The sequence below is a fragment of the Pristiophorus japonicus genome, chromosome 9, assembly GCF_044704955.1.
Source record: "Pristiophorus japonicus isolate sPriJap1 chromosome 9, sPriJap1.hap1, whole genome shotgun sequence".
Taxonomy (NCBI): domain Eukaryota; kingdom Metazoa; phylum Chordata; class Chondrichthyes; family Pristiophoridae; genus Pristiophorus; species Pristiophorus japonicus.
In genome coordinates, this window is record NC_091985.1 from 85,089,788 (window position 1) to 85,111,825 (window position 22,038).

At 43.9% G+C, this 22,038-nt stretch overlaps 1 protein-coding gene across 1 annotated transcript in view; it reads right to left on the bottom strand.

Moving 5' to 3' along the window:
- The window catches only part of LOC139273124 (neurexin-1-like), a 2,375,046-nt gene that overhangs the window by 1,285,884 nt on the left and 1,067,124 nt on the right, over positions 1-22,038 (bottom strand). The window contains exon 8 of the mRNA XM_070889537.1: positions 1,815-2,198. Within this exon, the coding sequence (XP_070745638.1) occupies positions 1,815-2,198 (384 nt within the window). The remainder of the gene's footprint in view (positions 1-1,814; positions 2,199-22,038) is intronic.

Here is a 22,038-nt window from a genome sequence, read left to right on the forward strand (position 1 = left end):
GAAATGGAACTTGTTTCAGGTGCCAAAAACAATGGCTTCGGTCGTCCCAATGTTTAATTCGAGGAAATTTTGTCTCATCCAGGACTAGATGTCGGGTAAGCAGTCTAATAACACAGGCAGTGAAGGGGTTGAGAGAGAGGTGGTGGTAAGGTAGGGCTGGTTATCATCAGCATATATGTAGAGCCTGACTATGTCTTTAGATGATGCCGCTGAGGGGCGATGTAGATGAGAAATATGAGGGGGCCAAAGATAGATCCTTGGGGGCTCCAAAGCTAATGGTGTGGGGCAGGAAGATGTGTCACTGCAGGAGATTCTCTGGCTACAACTGCATAGGTAAGAGTAGAACCAGATGTGGGCAGTCCCACTCAGTGCACAATTAGGGTTTTCACTCTGTTGAATAATTGATTTCCAATTTACTTTGAAGTAAGCAAACTTATGGAACTCTCCAATGCATTATTCCTGAACTATTTTTAGTAAGTGTCAGCCATCCTCTGCATACTTACTTTCTCAGTGCAAACAAAATTACAAGAGAGCCTTTTATGTACTATGAAGCTGAGTAAAGACTATTGAATCTGAATCGTGTTTGCAATCTGATCTCTGTAGTTTAAGAAATCCAGACAGAAAGTTCAAATTCTTAATAGTCCAAACATCTTAACTGTGAAACTCCAGGTGTTAATGTCAAGTTATGAATGAGGAGAAGTGCCTTCAAACATCTGTATTTGTCAGAACTACAAATATCTGCAATATGTAAGGTTCATAAAATTTTATAGATCATTCCAGAACATATCCATTTATCATATTAGGTCATCTCTATAAACAGAAACATTATATGTTACCTGTATACTGTGGCATATCAGAGTCCTTATTATGAAGGGTTACTGTGTGTAAACACTAAATTTGCCATCCAGACTATAGCAAAAGTGTGTCCATTTTCACCACAGTAGCAACAACTACTACCTGGTAAAACCTCTTGGTTGCAGGAAGTGATCAATTTCTACTGGAGGAGAAGATTTAGATAATCAGGATACATCAACAGAATTATCACCAATTGATCTTCAGGAGTCATAAGACTAATCAGAGGTTGCCTGAGTACCAATTATTATTACTTGTTGATAATAACCTTGTTTCTTCAGTGAACCATGATTACAGTCATGTTTCCTTCTGGCATTTAGGGTGAAGAAAATTATTTTACAATTTGTTTCTTATCCACTGGGCTAGACTTCCTGCCTACTGTCAAGTGCACCTTTACAAATTCTAAAAGGGATTCAGCCAGTGACGCTTGATCTGTAACATTCTTCGAAAATCATGCTAAAAAAACTGCAAGGATGTAATGGAGTGCATCAGATTCGGAGAATTGTATTCCATTTCTTCCAAGTTTTCTCCTGTTTTTCCCAACGTCATTGTTCGCTTCCACACAGCACTGTTCAACCATGATGGAGGGTCAGATAAGGCTGTCACCATGAGCGCCTCCAGTGACTGGCTGGCAGGAGGTATGTTTGCACAGGCCAAGGCAGGTGATGTTAAATTTCGCAAATCCTCCAGTGAAATCTACCATTAGCAGCTTGACACAGCATCATAGATTTATTGTCAGGCAGCCCTCTGAAACTCGAGATACAAGTGTTTGCATACGCTGGACTATCAAAATTCTTGTAGGATTTCACACAGACAAATGAAAAGTCTTGTGGAAAAATGCACATAAACTAAATATGTTATGGAGAATGAAATCTCATTCATTTTCTGCATAGTCAAATCACCTTTTTAAAAAAGAACGTTAGATAGAGCCTATGTTACTGTGGTTCAAATGTCCTACTTACCTCTCTCACAGGATCTGCCAAGAAATCCAGTTCCAGAACAGTCGCAAATGTATCTGTTCCAGCCTTCTCTACAAATACCATTGTTTCGACATGGATCACTAAGGCACTGCTTTGGAAGCTCCTTGGCACATGAAGGTTTCACTCCAGCCACATTTTGCATTTCGGCCATTCTCCTTATGTCTTTACTTTGACCATCAATGAACAAGTCTCTGATACATCCTACATATCCATAATTAAGAAGAGCTGTCCATACTTCTGTTGGGAAAATAAGAGCTGCTTTGTTCTCAGGTAGTCCACCCAGATACAAGTCATCATCCAGATCCAGGATTTCACTCTCCCCATGTGCCATGTATGGCGAACGCTTGCTGTTTATAGATATGGTACCTGAAGAGAAAAAAAAACATTACTTGGGATTAAGGTTTTCTTTTAAAATCTTCTCATTTAGGAACTGATTATGTGGCCACTCTATCCGGCTGAGATACATTTTTTGCTCAAGATCAAAGTTAACTCATTCAGTCCATATTTCTGTAATGCAGCTATGTGTTACATCCCACACCCCCGTTCCCCAACTGAAACATCATCATCCAATATCTTCTCAGGAATAGGAACTGCAATGATAGCTTGAGGGAGTTAATATACTGGAGAAGTCTTGAAAAAAGATATTTATAATATGCACTTAATATGTAGTCTTCTTCCTGGAGTGATAAATTACACCATGTATATGACATAAATATTACTGTAGTTTTTTTTAAATCTTTTTGATAGTGCATGATGTACTGTTAATAACCTATTACTGAGTGTCTGCAAATATCAGGTTGGGACTAACGTAAAGTTATAATAGGATGTGCTTCCACTGAGAGCTTGTGTGTATACATGCTGTGTGTCCCCCAATTGTGGTTTGCAGCTACAAGTAAAGTACTTGGTAAAGTTCTTGCTGGTATTAATTGGTTACATCAATCATATATGAAGATGCATGATGTTACCTGTAGATGGCTACTGATGTGCCAGGGCTTCACTGCCACTAAAATCTAAACAAACCTTCAATGTTATTTACAGTCACAGCTTCAGGACGTGTTGCATCAGCCTAGTCGTGTTGTACATGATCCATGTCCCAACTCTATCATATATCAGTATTCCAATAACCAGCAACATTACCCGAATAAGTTTCGCAACTCACCACCCCGGCATTCAGTTTTCAATCTGTCACCCAGGTAAAAAGTCTCCCTTTGAACCTAATCATTTTTGGCACCGAACTGGACAGTGGCAAAACTAAACAAAAAATGCCTTTGAAAAGATGCAATTCTAACCCTGTGCTACATATGAATATGATCACTTGTGATGTCTAATTTTTCACCAGATACCAAAACTGTATCTGACCTACTCTATATAAAAGTATGCCAGGATTCAAATGTGCTGTGAAAGAGTGGCAGAATCTAGATTTGCACTTGCAATTTACACACAGTAGCTTCCTGGTTGTGTCATCAGGGGCTCAAGCTAGGTAAGTCACTGCAGAAAGAAGGGTTGGATGAGAGGAAAATGGTTACCCTGACTCATTCTCGCATACCTTCTTGGCATTGACTACAGAACAGCACAGTAGAGGCCTGGCTTCTGGTCATTTTCTCAGCCAAGGAATGTCATATGTCCTTTGGAGATCTAAAGGGAAGGGATTGAACTAAATTGCTAATGCACACAGGGGCCGAAATTTCAGGTCTGTATAAGGCCCGTTTCCGCCAATTTGCGGCGGTCATGCAGCGGAATCGAGTGGCTGCCACATTGCAGTCCATTGGCTGCCCCGACTTGTTCAGATCGGGAATCTTTCAGCTTGTCCCCAATTCTACCCCGCTGCTGATGACCTCTGCAAGCGCGTCATCATAACGCGCACTGCCGCTCTCCCTTACCTGCAGAATACTGCGACTGAAAGTTACTGAAAAAAATCATTGCCACCAGGGAGGGTTTCGGCTGGGCCAGCGACCTGGCACCCAAGAGTGGGTGCCAGGCTGCCTGTTGGCGGCCCGGCCGAACCCATGGGCAATATTTTGCCGGCTGATCGAAAAGTCAGCCGGCACAAATAAAGACATGGCGGCCGTGGTAGTGGCTTTCTCTATCGGTGCATCTTCTCCTCACTGTGTGCGGCCCGGCAGACCTTCACGGGGAGGGTCCACTGCCACGATGTCTTTATTTTTGCTGGCCGACTTTCCGATCGGCCGACAAAATATTGCTCACGGGTTCGTGACGACACGTGCTGTGACGTCACCAGCGCTCCGCCACTGAGTGACAGCGGCGGAGACTCGATCCCGCCTCAACTTCCGCCCTTCAGCCTGTCTTACTGCCACACTTCCGCCCCCACTATGACCAACTTCCGGTCCGAAGGCAAAAAAACGACAAAATCCTGAAAATTGACCGAAAGGCCGCCTCAACGAGCCCAGCGGAAAAAACTTCAAAAACTTCTGGTGGCCCTGAAATTCGGCCCCACGGAGTCTGCAAATCATCAGCTATATTTTCTATTTTTATATAGCTTGTGTAATGGGAAGAGCGATTTATTTAAAAATATTTCTTTTTAAAATGAAGTGTAATAGGAGTTGTTAAGAGATGTAATAGTGGATGTTCTTTTATTCATTCTAGGATGTGGGCGCATCACCAGTTGCCCTGAGAAGGTAGTGGGCCTTCTTGAACCATTGGTAGTGGTTTCATGCAAATGAGTAGCTCATAGGCCACTTCCGAAGGCAATTAAGAGTCAACTACGTTGGTGTATGACTGGAGTCACATTTAGGCCAGACCGGTTAAGGTGGCAGATTTTCTTCCCAAAAAGACAACAGCGAACCAGTTAGATTTTTACAACAATCCAACAGCTTCATGGTCACTTTTACTGATACAAAACTTTTACTGCCAGATTTCTTTAAAATGAATTCTAATCCTCAATCTACCATAGAGGGATTTGAGCTCATATTCTCTGGATTACTAGTCCAGTAACATAACGAGCTTGAAATTGAGGTCAAAGGCTTCCTTTGTACGAATGCCTCCGACCTCAAAAAATCTACAAACCTATCTGTTGGTCCCAGAGAAACGCAAGATCCTGGTCGGAGGCCGAGATTCCCTACGCAGTGCATGAGGACCTGTCTTCGAGGTACGCAAGTCCAAGCTGGAGTCACGTGGACCTGGACCAATCAATCGCGATGCAGTATTCTCACTGATAATAATGGGAACTCAGTAATGGGAACTTGCACAATGAGAAAACCCCCGAAAACACCCAAACACAGCATAATAAATAAAACACCTCACATATTTAAAATGAATTGAAATTAAATGTAATTAAATGTTCTGGAAAAATAATAGATATTTTTGGAAATTTTTTTAAATGTGTTTTAATAGTATTAAAAATAAACTTACCTTAATGGACAGGGTTTTTACTATAAAAATGTGTATTTAAATTTAATTTTTATATTTTTAAAAACTCTTACGCTGGTAAAAGTAGGCTACGTGCCTGCTTTTACCAGGTGTAAAAGTTTGAAGGGCATTCGCTGGGAATGAGTTGGGTAACTAACCCAATCTCTCCCACATGAATGTCCTTCTGCCGGAGATGCGAAACAGAACGCAAAAGCCGGTATTCAGCGCATACACATCGCGCTCAGAAATCCGGCTTTTGTGAGGCCTCGCCAGGTCCATGAGCACTTCACACTACATAATTGTACCCCTATTTTTGTGAGTGTATACTTCACAATTCCCTTATATATTGTAAAACAACACATTAACAGCTCATTGTAATATTAAATGGAATAAAGTCATGTGTCAAGACCCCTAAAAGAGAGAGGAAAACTCCCTAGCTAATGTATTGAAGGGAAATAGGGAAGTGTAGACGATTATTATGCTATTAAAATGGTTCATCAACTAAACAGTGTAATCGTCACAAGTTTTAATTTAAGTTTTAATTTAACACTAATACTTATATCCACACAAATAAAAAGATATCTCATATATAATCACCATTGGTGTTCTTCAGATATTTTCAGTACTATTTGTTTTTAATAAACAACTTTATTGTATGTTTCTGGCCAGAGTGGATGGCTTTCAAAGCAGGATCTGATTATTGTTGTTCCTGGAGATAACTAATTAAACTCTGAAGAGAGACTGGCATATTGGTATAATTTGTAGAGATTTATAACTGCATCATCTACCATGTGTGCACACTAGCCTGCTACTACTGTGACAGACATCAATAAAATACTGTTGTTGCTATTGGCTGAGTGAATCTAGTAGCATTGCAAAATCTATAGCTGGCAAGTGGGACAAACTGTGACTTTGATGAAGAATTAAATCTCAATTAAGTTATTTGATTCATGGAACTGAATATGTCACTCAGTTGATTATTTTTATGATTAGGGCACTCTGTGCCTTTCATCTATTCTATTCTTACTAAGAAATGTGGGTAAGTGACATCACTGAGGAATGCAAGTTACTGCAAAATCTGCTCTTTATGACATCATTCTCAGTATGATAATTAAGCTGGTCAATAGATTGCAGCATGTAGAAAAATATACAAACATTAATTTTAAGAATTTCAAAATGGTTTCACAATCCTCATTATTTTGATAGGGATTATTTTATGTCACTTTTGACAGTAAGTTTCACAAGGGAATTCTCAAGTTTTAAACATAGAAGGTGGATTAAAAATGTATTATTAACTTTATGGTTATTCTCCAGTGGCCACAGCTGCTGTCTCCAATGCAATTAAGGAGTGTACAATATTACTTCCATTCCATAGTGTTAATCCTCCCCATCATGTCTATAAATAGGCAGTTCAGCACTTGCCTGGAGAGTTGATATTTGCTGAGATCACGCAGAAAATATTCTGGGCTCAATTTTTCTTTCTCAAATGCAATAAACAAAAACAATCTGTCCTTACAATCTCAGGACAAGGCATCTGCTGCAGCAGCTATACTGAAGCATTTTCACTCGGAGTTTCCGGCCAATAGAATAATCTTATTTCGTTTGAATATTGTACAAATTGCACAAGCAGATCATATCAACTAAAAGCAAATTGTCTTGATGTATGAAAAAACATTGCAAAAATCAACCACACACAAAGACCTATCCAGCCTAGTCCCACCTTCCAGCTCTTGGTCCGTAGCCCTGCAGGTTACAACACTTCAAATGCACATCTAAGTATTTTTTAAATGTAGTGAGGCTTTCTGCCTTTTCCACCCTTTCAAGTAGTAAGTTCCAGACCCCCATCACCCTCTGTGTGAAGAAATTTCCCCTCATACCTCTTTTAAACCTACCCCCAATTACTGTAAAACTATACCCCCTGGTTGTTGACCACTCTGCCAAGGGAAACATGTCCTTCCTATCAACTCTATCCAGGCCCCTCAAAATGTTATACACCTCAATCAGGTCTCCTCTCACCCTCCTCTATTCCCAAGAAAACAGACCCAGCATCTCCAATCTTTCCTCATAGCCAAAATTCTCCAGTCTAGGCAACATTCTTGAAAATCTCCTCTGCACCTTTTCCAGTACAATCACATCTTTCCTGGAATGTGGTGACCAGAACTGCACACAGTACTCCAGCTGTGGCCGAACCAGTATTTTATATAGTTCAAGGATAACATCCTTGTTCTTGTATTCCATGCCTTGACTAATAAAGACAAGTATTCCATATGCCTTTTTAACCACTTATCTACCTGGCCTGCGACCTTCAGGGATCTGTGGACCTGTACTCCAAGGTCTTTTTGTTTCTCTACACTTTTCAGTGTCGTACCGTTTAATGTGTATTCCCTTGCCTTGCTCGACCTCCCAAATGCATCATCTCACATCCAGATTGAATTTCATTTGCCACTGTTCTGCTCACCTAGTACATTGATATCTTCCTGCAGTCTGTAGCTTTCTTCTTCATTATCAACCACACAGCCTATTTTAAGTGTCATCTGCAAACTTCTTAATCATACCCTCACCATTCAAGTCCAAGTCATTGATATATACCACAAAAAGCAAGGGACCCAGCACTGAGCCCTGCAGAACCCCACTGGATACAGCCTTCCAGTCAAAAAAGACCCATCAACCTCAGCCAATTTTGGTTCCAACTTGCCACGTTGCCCTGGATCCCATGGGCTATTATTTTCATGACCAATCTGCCATATAGAATCTTATTAAAAGCTTTGCTAAAATCCATATAAACTACTTCATATGCACTGACTCATTGACCCTTTCGGTTCCTCCTCAAAAAGTTCAATCAAGTTAGTCAGACAAGATCTTTCCTTAACAAATCTATGCTGACTGTCGTTAATTAATCCATGTCTTTCCAAATGAAGATTTATCCTGCCCCTCAGGATTTTTTCTAATAATTTTCCCACCACCAAGGTTAGGCTGACTGGCTTGTAATTACTCGGTCTATTCCTTTCTCCCTTTTTAAACAAAGGTACAACATTAGCAGTCCTCCAGCACCACACCTGCAGCCAGAGAGGATTGGAAAGTTATGGTCAGAGCCTCTGTTATTTCTTCTACTTCTCTTAATAGCCTGGGATACATTTCATCTGGGCATGGGGATTTATCTATTTTCAAAGCTGCTAAGCCCCTTAATACTTCCCCTCTCATTGGCCCCAAGTTTCCACACGCTACAAAACGGGCGCCCCTCCGAGCTGGGTGCCCGTTTATCGCGCCGAAAATGGCGCCGGAAAAAAACGCGCGATTCTGGAGTGCCCTGCAGCTCTATGTCTGCTTGGCGCGGCGCCCAGGGGGCGGAGCCTACCACTCGCGCCGATTTTGTAAGTGGGAGGGGACGGGTACCATTTAAATTAGTTTTTTTCCTGCCGGCAACCCTGCGCGTGCGCGTTGGAGCGTTCGTGCACGCGCAGTGTGAAGGAAACATTGGCACTCAGCCATTTTTGTAGTTCTTTGTAGCTGTTTAATTTTTGAACATTTTTTAATAAAAGCACATTGCCATCAGCACATCAGCACTGAGGCTTCTTGCAGCAGTGAGAAGGCTGCAGGAAGCCTCAGAAAGTTGAGGCGGCCGTTTCCCGATGGCCTCCCCCCCCTGCCGTCGGGAAATGGCTGCTGAACTTGTGAGGCTTCCTGCAGCCTTCTCACTGTCTCCTTCCCCCCCCCCCCCCCCGCCGCGGGAACGAACGGCTTCCTCCTCCCCCCCCCCCGCGGGAACGAACGGCTGCCTCAACTTGTGAGGCTTCCTGCAGCATTCTCCCTGGCTGAAGCACTTTCACACAGGTAGGAAGATGGTTTATTTAATCTTTTCTTTGCTTATAAATTTTTATTCAGGTTCGATTTATTTGTATAATATTTGTATAAGTATGAATAAGGATTTATTATAGAATTTAATGACTTCCCTTCCCCCCCCACTCCGCCCCCCCCTCCCACCTCGTTCTGGACGCCTAATTTGTAACCTGCGCCTGATTTTTTAATGTGTCGACAAGGTTTTTTCAGTTCTACAAAAATCTTCACTTGCTCCATTCTAAGTTAGTTTGGAGTACGTTTTCACTGTGGAAACTTTGAAATCAGGCGTCAGTGGCCAGACACGCCCCTTTTGAAGAAAAAATTCTGTTCCAAAGTGAAACTGTTCTAACTGATTAGAACTGCAGAAAAAAAAAAGTGGAGAATTGCGATTTCTAAGATAGTCCGTTCTCCACCTGTTGCTCCTAAAAATCAGGCGCAAATCATGTGGAAACTTGGGCCCTAATTTATGTTTATCTCGTCTAATATTTCACACTCCCTCTCCCTCATTGCAAAGTTTGCATCACCCATCTCACTTTTGAAAACAGATGCAAAGTATTCATGAACAATCATACCCACATCTTCTGCCTTCACTCACAGTTTTCCTTTATGATCTCTAATCGGTCCCATTTTTTCTCTAGTTATCCTCTTGCTCTTAGTGTAGTTATAAAACATCTTTGGGTTTTCCTTGATTTTACTTGCCAACATGCTTTCATGCTCTCTCTTTGCATTCCTGATATCTTTTTTAATTGCACCCCTGCACTTCTTATACGCCTCTAGAGTTTTTACAGTATTGAGTTATCGGTATCTGTCACAAGCTTCCCTTTTATTCTTTATCTTACCTTGTATTTCCCTTGACATCTAGGGGGCTTTAGATTTGTTAGCCCCACCCTTTTTTTTGAGGGAACGTACTTGCTCTGTACCCTCAGGATCTCCTCCTTGAATGACTCCCACTGCTCTGACACTGATTTACCATCAAGTAACCATTTCCAGTCCACTTTGGCCAAATCCCATCTCAGCCTAGCAAAATTGGCTTTACCCCAATTGAGAATTTTTTTTTCTGGCCCACCTTTGTACTTTTCCATAACTATCCTAAATCTTACTGAATTATGATCACTAGCATCAAAATGTTCTCCCACTGATACCCCTTCCACCTGCCCCTCTTCATTCCCCCAAACCAAGTCCAAAACCGCCCCCTCCCTTGTTGGGCTTGTTACATACTGGCTAAAGAATGCATTTTAGGAATTCCAAACTCTCTGTACCAGTCACACTACTTTTTTCCCAGTTAATTGAAATTCCCCACTATTACAGCGCTATAGTTTTTGCACTTCGCAGCAATTTGCCCACATATTTGTTCTGCTATCTCCCTCTAACTGTTTGGGGGTCTATAGTCCACTCCCAGTTGGATGATCGCCCCTTTTTTGTTCTTCAATTCAACCCATATAACCTCGTTTAATGACCTCTCTAACATATCATCCCTTCTCACAGCTGCAATTGTTTCTTAAAGTAATACTGCGACCCCCCTCCATTTTTACCCCCCTCTTGATCCCATCTGAAAACCCTGTAACCAGGAATGTTGAGCTGTCATACCTGCCCTTCTTTCAGCCATGTCTCAGCAATAGCTATAATATTGTACTCCCAAGTGTCTTTGGCACAATAACTAGGGGGAAGATGAGAATTTTATTATGATGATCTGGAACGCACTGTCTGAAAGGGTGATGGAAGCTTAGTAACTTTCAAAAGGGAACTGGATATATACTTGAAAAGGAAAAAAAAATGCAGGCTGATAGGGAAAGAGCAGGGTATGCAACTAATTGGATAGCGCTTTCAAAGAAGCTTTACACTAAAAGCTAACTCTTGTGTTTCTCTTTCATTTCAAATGCTGAAGACATGGACATACATCTTCCACTTGAGGAAGAGGAAGACAGCCTTCCTGATGATGCAGCATCATTCAATCTAAACCTACCAAGAACCAACTCAGATACTTGCACCATGCTTACTTCAGAGGCTATAATAGAGAAGGTTTCTTCATGAGGTGAATCACCAGGCACAAGTGCACAGAAGCTAGGGCGGGAATAGGATGACACAGGTGCAAGCTTACCGGAGCGCACGATCACATACAATGGGATGGTGGTAGTATGGATGGTGGTGATAAAGACTGCAGGACTGTTGTGGTACTGGGATGGGAAGGATGGTTCACATGAAACGCTCTTGGATAAAATGTTCTCTTGCAACTCTGGCAGTTAGATTATCAGTACTGCTTTTCTTGCTCCTTCTTGTTTCCCAGGTGGTGGTAAGGGCTGGTCCCTCATGATGGAGTTATGGAGCATGCAGCAGACGACCGCAATTTTAGACACGCACTCAGAGCTATACATCAAAACTTCTTCCGAGCGGTCCAGGCAGCAGAACCATTGTTTGAGCATGCCAACTGTCTGCATGATCACACTCCTGATGGCAGCGTGGCTCTCATTGTTTGTGCCCAAGTTTCTGACAGGAATCATGAGCTACATCTGAGGGACATTGATGTTGTCTCCCAGTTTACAGTCTTTGACCTGGTGGCTTTGTTGGTGCAGGATGACTGAGTCATGACGGCTGACAAGAAACCAAACACAGACCTGCATGATGCGCTGCCTGTGGTCACAAGCCAGCTGGACGTTGAGGGATTGGAAACCCTTTGTATTGATAAAGATGCCAGGTTTGTGATGTGGGGCACTGAAGTCAATGTGAATGCAGCCGATAGCATCTTGGATCCTGGGGAAATTGCAATATGTACCTAATGCTTTCATCCTGCTTCATTCTGTCCCTGTGGAAAGAGATGTCGGTGTTCCTCCTGGTGTAAAGAGCCTCGGTAGTCTCCCTGATACAACGGTGGACTGCAAACTGTGTGGTGTCACTGATGTCACCTGCTGCAGCCCGAAAGGAGCCTGTGGCATAAATGTTAAGAGCCAGGTTGACCTTGACTGCCCTGGTATAAGGTAGCAACTGTTGGATCTCTTAGGAAATGGGACAGGATGCAGCTGATGTGTAAGAGGGTCAGTCTAATAGTGAAGGAACAGTCATGAAATGCAATTTGAAAGTCTGGCAACATTTCTTAATCTGTTGCTTTTCATTGTTCAAGACAAACGGTATTAATTAAACACATGCTCAGCAAGGCAAGACAAATCAAGCCATCTACTTCAGAGAACAAATGTCATCACATCGACGATACCTCAGTACTACTCAGCAGTCTCAAATCTTACAAAGACTTACACCAACTGTGTTAAATTACATAGAGTATTTTCATGTCAATTTTTTCCCAATGACTTTTACAGTAAAAGCTGTATCCCTTTCTAAGTGTGTTCAATTACAACAATCTTTCCACTTTGCTGTGACTGTGGTTTGCTTATGTTTTAAGCCTTAACCCCAAGAGTGAAGAATGCTTTATTTAAAACTCTAAATTACGAGACAGTAATACATAATCCAGCTTCTATTAACCATTTGTTAGTCACATGTAATTGGAGTAGCTTTGTTATGTATGCCATAAAGGTTCAAACTGAGTACCGTTTAACTAAGCAAGGTACAACCTTGGCTCTGCTTTATTTAGGACCAAAGTGCCTGACTCTCAAAATGGCTGGCCTTTTATACCTGAGCAGCACCATGTGCGTGCTGCTCAGTGGCCTCCAACAATCTGGTGGCTACAAACAGAATGTACATACATGACAAGCTTATACTGCACAGAAGAACCATCTTCTTTAGTCTAGCATATCATTAATTTAGGAGAGATAAGCTCTGACTGAACTCTGCAGCTGATTACAAACTTGGCAATGATGTACAGTCACTTAACCGAATGGTTCCCTGAGCGTTAATGAGCCTCGATATAGATTTCTTGGCCCTGATATTTACTGGGAGATGGGGGAGGGGGTGGGGGGAGGGCAAAAACGGCTGGAGAATGCATCAAGGCCGGGGACGCAGAGAAAGAAAGACTTGCATTCATATAGCGTCTTTCACGACCACCGGATATCTCAAAGTGCTTTACAGCCAATGAAGTACTTTTGGAGTATAGTAATTCTTGTAATGTAGGAAACGGGCAGCCAATTTGTGCACAACAAGCTCCCACAAACAGCAATGGGATAATGACCAAATAATCTGATTTAGTGATGTTGATTGAGTGATAAATATTCGCCAGGACACCAGGGTAACTCCCCTGCTCTTCTTCAAAATAGTGCCATGGTATCTTTTATATCTACTTGAGAGAGCAGACGGGGCTTCAGTTTAACGTCGCACCCGAAAGAGAGCACCTCAGACAGTGGCGCATTCCCTCAGCATTGCAATGGAGTGTCAGCCTCGATTTGTGCGCTGAAGTCCCGGGAGTGGGACTTGAACCAACAATCTTCTGACTCAGAGGCGAGTGTGCTACCTACTGAGCCACAGCTGGCAGAAATCGTGCAAATTTAATGGCAGGACCTCATTATCATTTTTTTCTTCTGTTTTCCACCTGGCAGGTTGCCAAATTAACAGAATGTCTGGTTGCTGGGGGGAAAATGGCAAAAGGCTCCAGCTGGGGATCCTTAGGTACGATCCCTGGCAATTGGGAAGGCTGGAAATCGAGGTTTGGGGGAGGGTGGGCGAAGGGAGTGGAAATTGGGATGGGATGCAGTCTGGAAAGGATATCAATGGTCGTAGAGAGGGGGAGATTTACAGAAGCTCCTTATTGGATTGGGACGAACAACAATGTTATTTTGCCACTTATGAACGAAGACAATGCATGAGAGTACAATACATACTTTTAATTCATTCCATTTCAACTTTTTTTCAGGTGAATATGTTCCAATTTGTTAATTTTCCAAATTCCAGTTTTATAAAATGGTCTTAAATTGAATCTGGGAAAACTGAAACCTAAGAAATAGGAGCAGGAGTAGGCCATTGGGCCCTTCGAGCCTGCTCCGCCATTCAATAAGATCATGGCTGATGATCTACCTCAACTCCACTTTCCTGCATTATTCCCATAGCCCTCGATTCCTTAACATTAGTATCTTGCAGCGAGTCAAAAAATGTTATTGATGTTGGCGATGGCATACAGGCGCAAGGAGGCGATGTTGAATCTCTGCATCAATGTCTGCCTTTGTCGACAAGAGGCTCCCGAGGTATGGGAAGTAGTCCACGTTGTCGAGGGCCGCGCCATGAATTTTGATGACTGGGGGGCAGTGTTGTGCAGCAAGTACAGGCTGGTGGAGGACCTTTGTCTTACGGATGTTAAGCGTGAGGCCCATGCTTTCATATGCCTCGGTGAATACATTGACTATATCCTGGAGTTCAGCCTCAGAATGTGCGCAGACGCAGGCATCGTCCACGTACTGCAGTTCAACGACAGAGGTTTGGGTGATCTTGCGCCAGTGCAGCCTTCGGCCGCCTGAGGAAGAGTGTTCAAAAACCAGGCCGTCAAACCTACCACCAAGCTCATGGGCTGTAGTAATACCTGTCCTCTTATATGGATCAGAGGCAGGGACGATGTACAGAAGTCACAAGTCGCTGGAGATACATCACCAACGATGCCTCCGCAAGATCCTGCAAATCCCCTGGGTGGACAGATGCACCAACATTGCCCAGGCTAACATCCCCAGCATTGAAGCACTAACCACTCTCGATCAGCTTCGCTGGGCAGGCCACTAAGTTCGCATGCCAGACACGAGACTTCCTAAGCAATTGTTCCACGTGGAGACCCTTCATGGCAAACGAGCCAAAGATGGGCAACGGAAACTGTAGAGTATGCAGGCACCTTTAGTAATGACTCCACGAGGCAGGCTATGGTTCTTAAACTGTGCAGACCTGCAGTCCTTTATTAGCAGCTCCTGAGTGCTGACAACAAGCTGTGTGTTCCTTTTTATACTGGGTTACCTGCCGTGTGCTGGCAACCCCTGGGTCTCCAGCAACAGCACCCTCTAGTGTACCATAGAAACATAGAAAATAGGTGCAGGAGTAGGCCATTCAGCCCTTCGAGCCTGTATTGCCATTCAATGAGTTCATGGCTAAACATGCAACTTCATGACCCCATTCCTGCTTTCTCACCATACCCCTTGATCCCCCTAGTAGTAAGGACTACATCTAACTCCTTTTTGAATATATTTAGTCAATTGGCCTCAACAACTTTCTGTGGTAGAGAATTCCACAGGTTCACCACTCTCTGGGTGAAGAAGTTTCTCCTCATCTCGGTCCTAAATGGCTTTCCCCTTATCCTTAGACTGTGACCCCTGGTTCTGGACTTCCCCAACATTGGGAACATTCTTCCTGCATCTAACCTGTCGAAACCCGTCAGAATTTTAAACGTTTCTATGAGATCCCCTCTCATTCTTCTGAACTCCAGTGAATACAAGCCCAGTTGATCCAGTCTTTCTTGATATGTCAGTCCCGCTATCCCGGGAATCTGTCTGGTGAACCTTCGCTGCACTCCCTCAATAGCAAGAATGTCCTTCTTCAAGTTAGGAGACCAAAACTGTACACAATACTCCAGGTGTGGCCTCACCAAGGCCCTGTACAACTGTAGCAACACCTCCCTGCCCCTGTACTCAAATCTCCTCGCTATGAAGGCCAACATGCCATTTGCTTTCTTAACCGCCTGCTATATATGCATGCCAACCTTCAATGACTGATGTACCATGACACCCAGGTCTCGTTGCACCTCCCCTTTTCCTAATCTGTCACCATTCAGATAATAGTCTGTCTCTCTGTTTTTACAACCAAAGTGGATAACCTCACATTTATCCACATTATACTTCATCTGCCATGCATTTGTCCACTCACCTAATCTATCCAAGTCACTCTGCAGCCTCATAGCATCCTCCTCGCAGCTCACACTGCCACCCAACTTAATGTCATCCGCAAATTTGGAGATACTACATTTAATCCCCTCGTCTAAATCATTAATGTACAATGTAAACAGCTGGGCCCCAGCACAGAACCTTGCGGTACCCCACTAGTCACTGCCTGCCATTCTGAAAAGTACCTATTTACTCCTACTCTTTGCTTCCTGTCTGACAACCAGTTCTCAATCCACGTCAGCACACTGCCCCCAATCCCATGTGCTTTAACTTTGCACATTTATCTCTTGTGTGGGACCTTGTCGAAAGCCTTCTGAAAGTCCAAATACACCACATCAACTGCTTCTCCCTTGTCCACTCTATTGGAAACATTCTCAAAAAATTCCAGAAGATTTGTCAAGCATGATTTCCCTTTCACAAATCCATGCTGACTTGGACCTATCATGTCGCCTCTTTCCAAATGCGCTGCTATGACATCCTTAATAATTGATTCCATCATTTTACCCACTACCGATGTCAGGCTGACTGGTCGATAATTTCCTGTTTTCTCTCTCCCTCCTTTTTTAAAAAGTGGGGTTACATTGGCTACCCTCCACTCCATAGGAACTGATCCAGAGTCGATGGAATGTTGGAAAATGACTGTCAATGCATCTGCTATTTCCAAGGCCACCCCACCTCCTTAAGTACTCTGGGATGCAGTCCATCAGACCCTGGGGATTTATCGGCCTTCAATCCCATCAATTTCCCCAACATAATTTCCCGACTAATAAGGATTTCCCTCAGTTCCTCCTTCTTACTAGACCCTCTGACCCCTTTTATATCCGGAAGGTTGTTTCTGTCCTCCTTAGTGAATACCGAACCAAAGTACTTGTTCAATTGGTCTGTCATTTCTTTGTTCCCCGTTATGACTTCCCCTGATTCTGACTGCAGGGGACCAATGTTTGTCTTTACTAACCTTTTTCTCTTTACATATCTCTAGAAGCTTTTGCAGTCCGTCTTAATGTTCCCTGCAAGCTTCCTCTCGTACTCCATTTTCCCTGCCCTAATCAAACCCTTTGTCCTCCTCTGCTGAGTTCTAAATTTCTCCCAGTCCCCGGGTTCGCTGCTATTTCTGGCCAATTTGTATGCCACTTCCTTGGCTTTAATACTATCCCTGATTTCCCTTGATAGCCACGGTTGAGCCACCTTCCCTTTTTTATTTTTACGCCAGACAGGGTTGTACAATTGTTGTAGTTCATCCATGCGGTCTCTAAATGTCTGCCATTGCCCATCCACTGTCAACCCCTTCAGTATCATTTGCCAATCTATCCTATCCAATTCACGCCTCAAACTTCAAAGTTACCCTTCTTTAAGTTCTGGACCATGGTTTCTGAATTAACTGTTTCATTCTCCATTCTAATGTAGAATTCCACCATATTATGGTCAATCTTCCCCAAGGGGCCTCGCACAACGAGATTGCTAATTAATCCTCTCTCATTACACAACACCCAGTCTAAGATGGCCTCCCCCCTAGTTGGTTTCTCGACATATTGGTCTAGAAAACCATTCCTTATGCACTCCAGGAAATCCTCCTCCACCGTATTGTTTCCAGTTTGGCTAGCCCAATCTATATGCATATTAAAGTCACCCATGATAACTGCTGCACCTTTATTGTATGCAACCCTAATTTCCTGTTTGATGCCCTCCCCAACATCACTACTACTGTTTGGAAATCTGTACACAACTCCCACTAACGTTTTTTGCCCTTTAGTGTTCTGCAGCTCTACCCATATAGATTCCACATCATCCAAGTTAATGTCCTTCCTAACTATTGCATTAATCTCCTCTTTAACCAGCAATGCTACCCCACCTCCTTTTCCTTTTATTCTATCCTTCCTGAATGTTGAATACCCTGGGATGTTGAGTTCCCAGCCCTGATCATCCTGGAGCCACGTCTCTGTAATCCCAATCACATCATATCTGTCAACATCTATTTGCACACTTAATTCATCCACCTTATTATGGATACTCCTTGCATTAAGACACAAAGCCTTCAGGCTTGTTTTTTTAACACCCTTGGTCCTTTTAGAATTATGATGTAGTGTGGCCCTTTTTGTTTCTTGCCTTTGTTTACTTGGCCTTCCATTATTGCTTTTTACCTTTCTTCCATCTGTTTCTGACTCCATATTACTTCGCTCTGTCTCGCTGCATAGATTCCCATCTCCCTGCCATATTTTTCATTTCCTAGTTGTCATGCCCAGGGGAGGTGATCAGTGGTGGGCTATGGGAGGTTGTGGTGAGGGTTGTGTGGTTGACAGGTGTGACCCCTGTGCTTGAGGCTGGCCTCGTACGTTTCCCCTCCCTCACACACAAACCAAGTGGGTGTCACTGTTGTGGGATCCCTCGGGGAGGTAGCCACGGCAGCAGTGGGTGGTGTGTATACACTGTGATGTGGGTAGTTGTGGGGTGGTGGGCAGGGCCACAAGACTGGGTGGGCTCCTTGTCTATCAATGGGGATGAGGGTCAGGTCATCACAGGGTTTGCCAGGGAAGCTGGAGGGTATTGGCCTCATGCTTCTGGTGTTGGCCCTGGTGGCCAGGGGTTGCAGGGCTGGTCTGGTGCCGGTTGCCATTGGTGGTGGCTGAGCTGCCCATTGACCCACTGTCCCTGTAGTGGGTCTGCTCCCACTGCCTGTGTGTGTGTCCTGCAAGGGGCATCACATTCCCTCCTTCCTCCGACGAATATCTGTCCCACCTGTGACAGGGTCTGTGGCTCTCAACCATCAACCATCAAAGAACTCACTTTGGGAGTGGAAGCAAGTCTTCCTCGATTCTGAGGGACTGCCGATGATGATGATGATGATGATGATGATGATGATGATGAGAGGCACACAGGCCAGCTGAACTTTTGAGGACTAGCCTGTTATCAGTGTGCATCTAAAAAGTGACAAAATATTACAATTTCCTTCCATCAAGCCTCCCTGTAATTAGAATAGTGAACCTTTGATGAATTCACACGTCAAATTTAATAACTGACTATTGATCTCCTGCAGTGTTGCTCAAGAAGGAAAAAAAAAAAAAATGGTCCGTCTCTCTTCTGGTGTTTATGACTCTGTCTTTATATTTAATACTTTTTAAATTCTCTATCATTCTCACAAGTTTCTCATTATGATGTTGGTTTGTCTCAATGTTTCTGTCTTTCCCATTCTTTCATTCATTGTATAAGTCTCTCTTTCCCTCCGTCTCTTCCCTCTTCTGTGCATCTCTCAATCTTTCTGTATGGCTCACACAGATAATCCTACACTTACGCACTCAACTTCTATCTCATCTTTGTTAATTTCCGGGAATTGCAGTAAGATGGCAGCGAATATTTACTAGGTCAGAGCTGTTGCTGCTGAAGAAGCCTCGATGAGTTGTTGCACTGCAGCCACGGTATGCCAGTGGTGGAGGGAGTGAATGTTTAAGGTGATGGATTGGGTGCTGATCAAGCTGGCTGCTTTGTCCTGGATGGTGGCGAGCTTCGAGTGTTGTTGGAGCTGCGTTCATCCAGGCAAGTAGAGAGTATTCCATCACACTCCTGACGTGCCTTTCAGATGGTGGAAAGGCTTTTGTGAGTCAGGAGGTGAGACACTCACCTCAGAATGCCCAGCCTCTGACCTGCTCTTTTTGGCACAGTATTTATGTGGCTGCTTCAGTTGAATTTTTGATCAATGGTGACCTCGAGGATGTTAATGGTGGGAGATTCGATAATAGTGCCATTGAATGTCAAGGAGCGGTGGTTAGATTCTCTCTTGTTGAAGATAGTCATTGCCTGGTGCTTGTGTGGCACAAATGTTACTTGTCACTTATTAGTCCAAGCCTGAATGTTGTCTTGCTGCATGCAGGCATGGACTTCTGGGAGGTGCGAATGGAACTGAACACTGTGCAATCATCAGCGAACATCCCCACTTCTGGCCTTACAATGGAAGGAATATCATTGATGAAGCAGCTGAAATGGTTGGGACTAGGACACTGTCCTGAGGAACTCCTGCAGCGATGTCCTGGGGCTGAGATGATTGACCTCCAACCACCACAATCATCTTCCTTTGTGCTAGGTATGACTCCAGCCAGTGGAGAGCTCCCCCCCCCCCCACCCCCCCAATTCCCATTGACTTCAGTTTTACTAGGGCTCCTTGATGCACACTCAGTCAAATGCTGCCTTGATGTCACTCTCACCTCACCTCTGGAAATCAGCTCTTTTGTCCATGTTTGAACCAAGGCTGTAATGAGGTCTGGAGCCGAGTGGTCCTGGCGAAATCCAAACAGAGCAGGTCATTGGTGAGTAACTCTCACTTGACAGCACTGTCGATGACACCTTCCATCACATTGCTGATGATTGAGAGTAGACTGATGGGGCAAGAATTGGCCGGATTGGATTTGTCCGGCTTTTTGTGGACAGCACATTGTCAGGTATATGCCAGTGTTGTAGCTGTACTGGAACAGCTTGGCTAGAGGCGCAAGTCTTCAGCACGACAGTCGGGATGTTGTCAGGGTCCATAGCATTTGCTATATCCAGTGCACTCAGCTATTTCTTGATATCACGTGGCATGAATCAAATTGGCTGAAGACTGGCTTCTGTGATAGTGGGGACCTCAGGAGGAGGCCGATACGGATCATCCACTCGGCACTTCTGGCTGATGATGGTTGCAAACGCTTCAGCCTTGTCTTTTGCACTCGTGTGCTGGGCTCCGCCATCATTGAGGATGGGAATATTCATGGAGCCTCCTCCTTCCATTAGTTGTTTAATTGTCCAGCACCATTCACAACTGGACGTAGCAAGATCTGATCCATGGATTGTGGGATCGCCGAGCTTGGTCAATAACATTCTGCTTTCGCTGTTTAGAATGCATGTAGTCCTGTGTTGGCAGTATCAAAGGCCTTGGTGAGGTCAATACAGCGTACAGGTCCATGTTCTGCTCAATACACTTCTCCTGCACTTGTCTGAGTGCAAAGATCATGTCCGTTGTGCTCCGACCAGGTCGAAAGCCACATTGTGTTTCTGGAAGATTTACTTCTGAGACATTAGCTATGAGTCGGTTCAATACTATGCGGGTGATGATCTTCCCAGCAATGGACAGAAGCGATATTCCACTGTAGTTGCCACAGTCTGCTTTATTGCCCTTGTTCTTGTAGATAGCGTCACAGAAGTCCTGTGGCATGTCTTCATCTTCCCAGATGCTAGTTATTATGTCATGAAAGGCCTCGAGAGTTGCTGGGCCTACTGCCTTGTAGATTTCAGCAGGGATTCCATCCTTTCCTGGAGCCTTTCCAGTACTCATCGGGTTGATGGCTTTCTTTACTTCGTCCATGCTGGAAGGAAGATCAAGATCTTCTTTGATAGGTTGCTGGGGTATGGAGTCAAGTGCTTCTTCGTTCACTGTTGAAGGTTGATTAAGAAGATTACTGAAGTGTTCTCTCCACCTCCCATTTATGCCAGTCCTATCTGATCAAAGTGCTGCCATCTGCTGAAAGGAGTGGACGAGTGCTGGGTTTTGATGGTCCATAGACTGACTTGATGGCGCTGAAGAACATCTTTGTATTTTGAGTTTCAGCATAATGTTCCACTTCCTCTGCTTTCATCTGCCATTTATCTTGCATCTGGAGAAGGTCTCTTTGTGCTTTGCTCTGCATGTGTCTGTAGCGGTCCCTCTTGGAAATTGAGGAAGAGTCATTTTGCCATTCTAGGTATGCTTTTTTCTTTTCATCCAGCGTCTTGCAGATCTCAACGTTGTTTTCATCGAACCAGTCTTGGTGTACCTTCTTTTTAAATCCAAGAGTTGTCTTTGCTGAGTCTGTCACCATCTGTTTGAGCTTTGTCCACTTCTGTGTGGTGTTGCCAATGAGTGGTCCGTGAGACATCAGCTGTTATCGAGGTCATCCTGGAATTGCTGACGGTAGCACTGATGTTTCAGAAAATTTGCTGAGGCAACAGAATTGTTTGGCCTAACCACCAGCCTTCGTAAAACCGAGGTTCTCTATCAGCCTGCCCCTGGCACCACAGCACCTGCTCCCACAGTCTTCATCGGCAGTATAGAACTAAAGTCAGTGGACAGCTTCAAGTACCTTGGCAGCACCATATCAAGTGATGGGTCCTTGGACAAGGAGATTGATGCAAGGATCTGTAAAGCCAGCTTGGTCGCTTGCGCACTAAGGTGTTAAGTCACCACCACATCCGACTGTCAACTAAATTGTCGG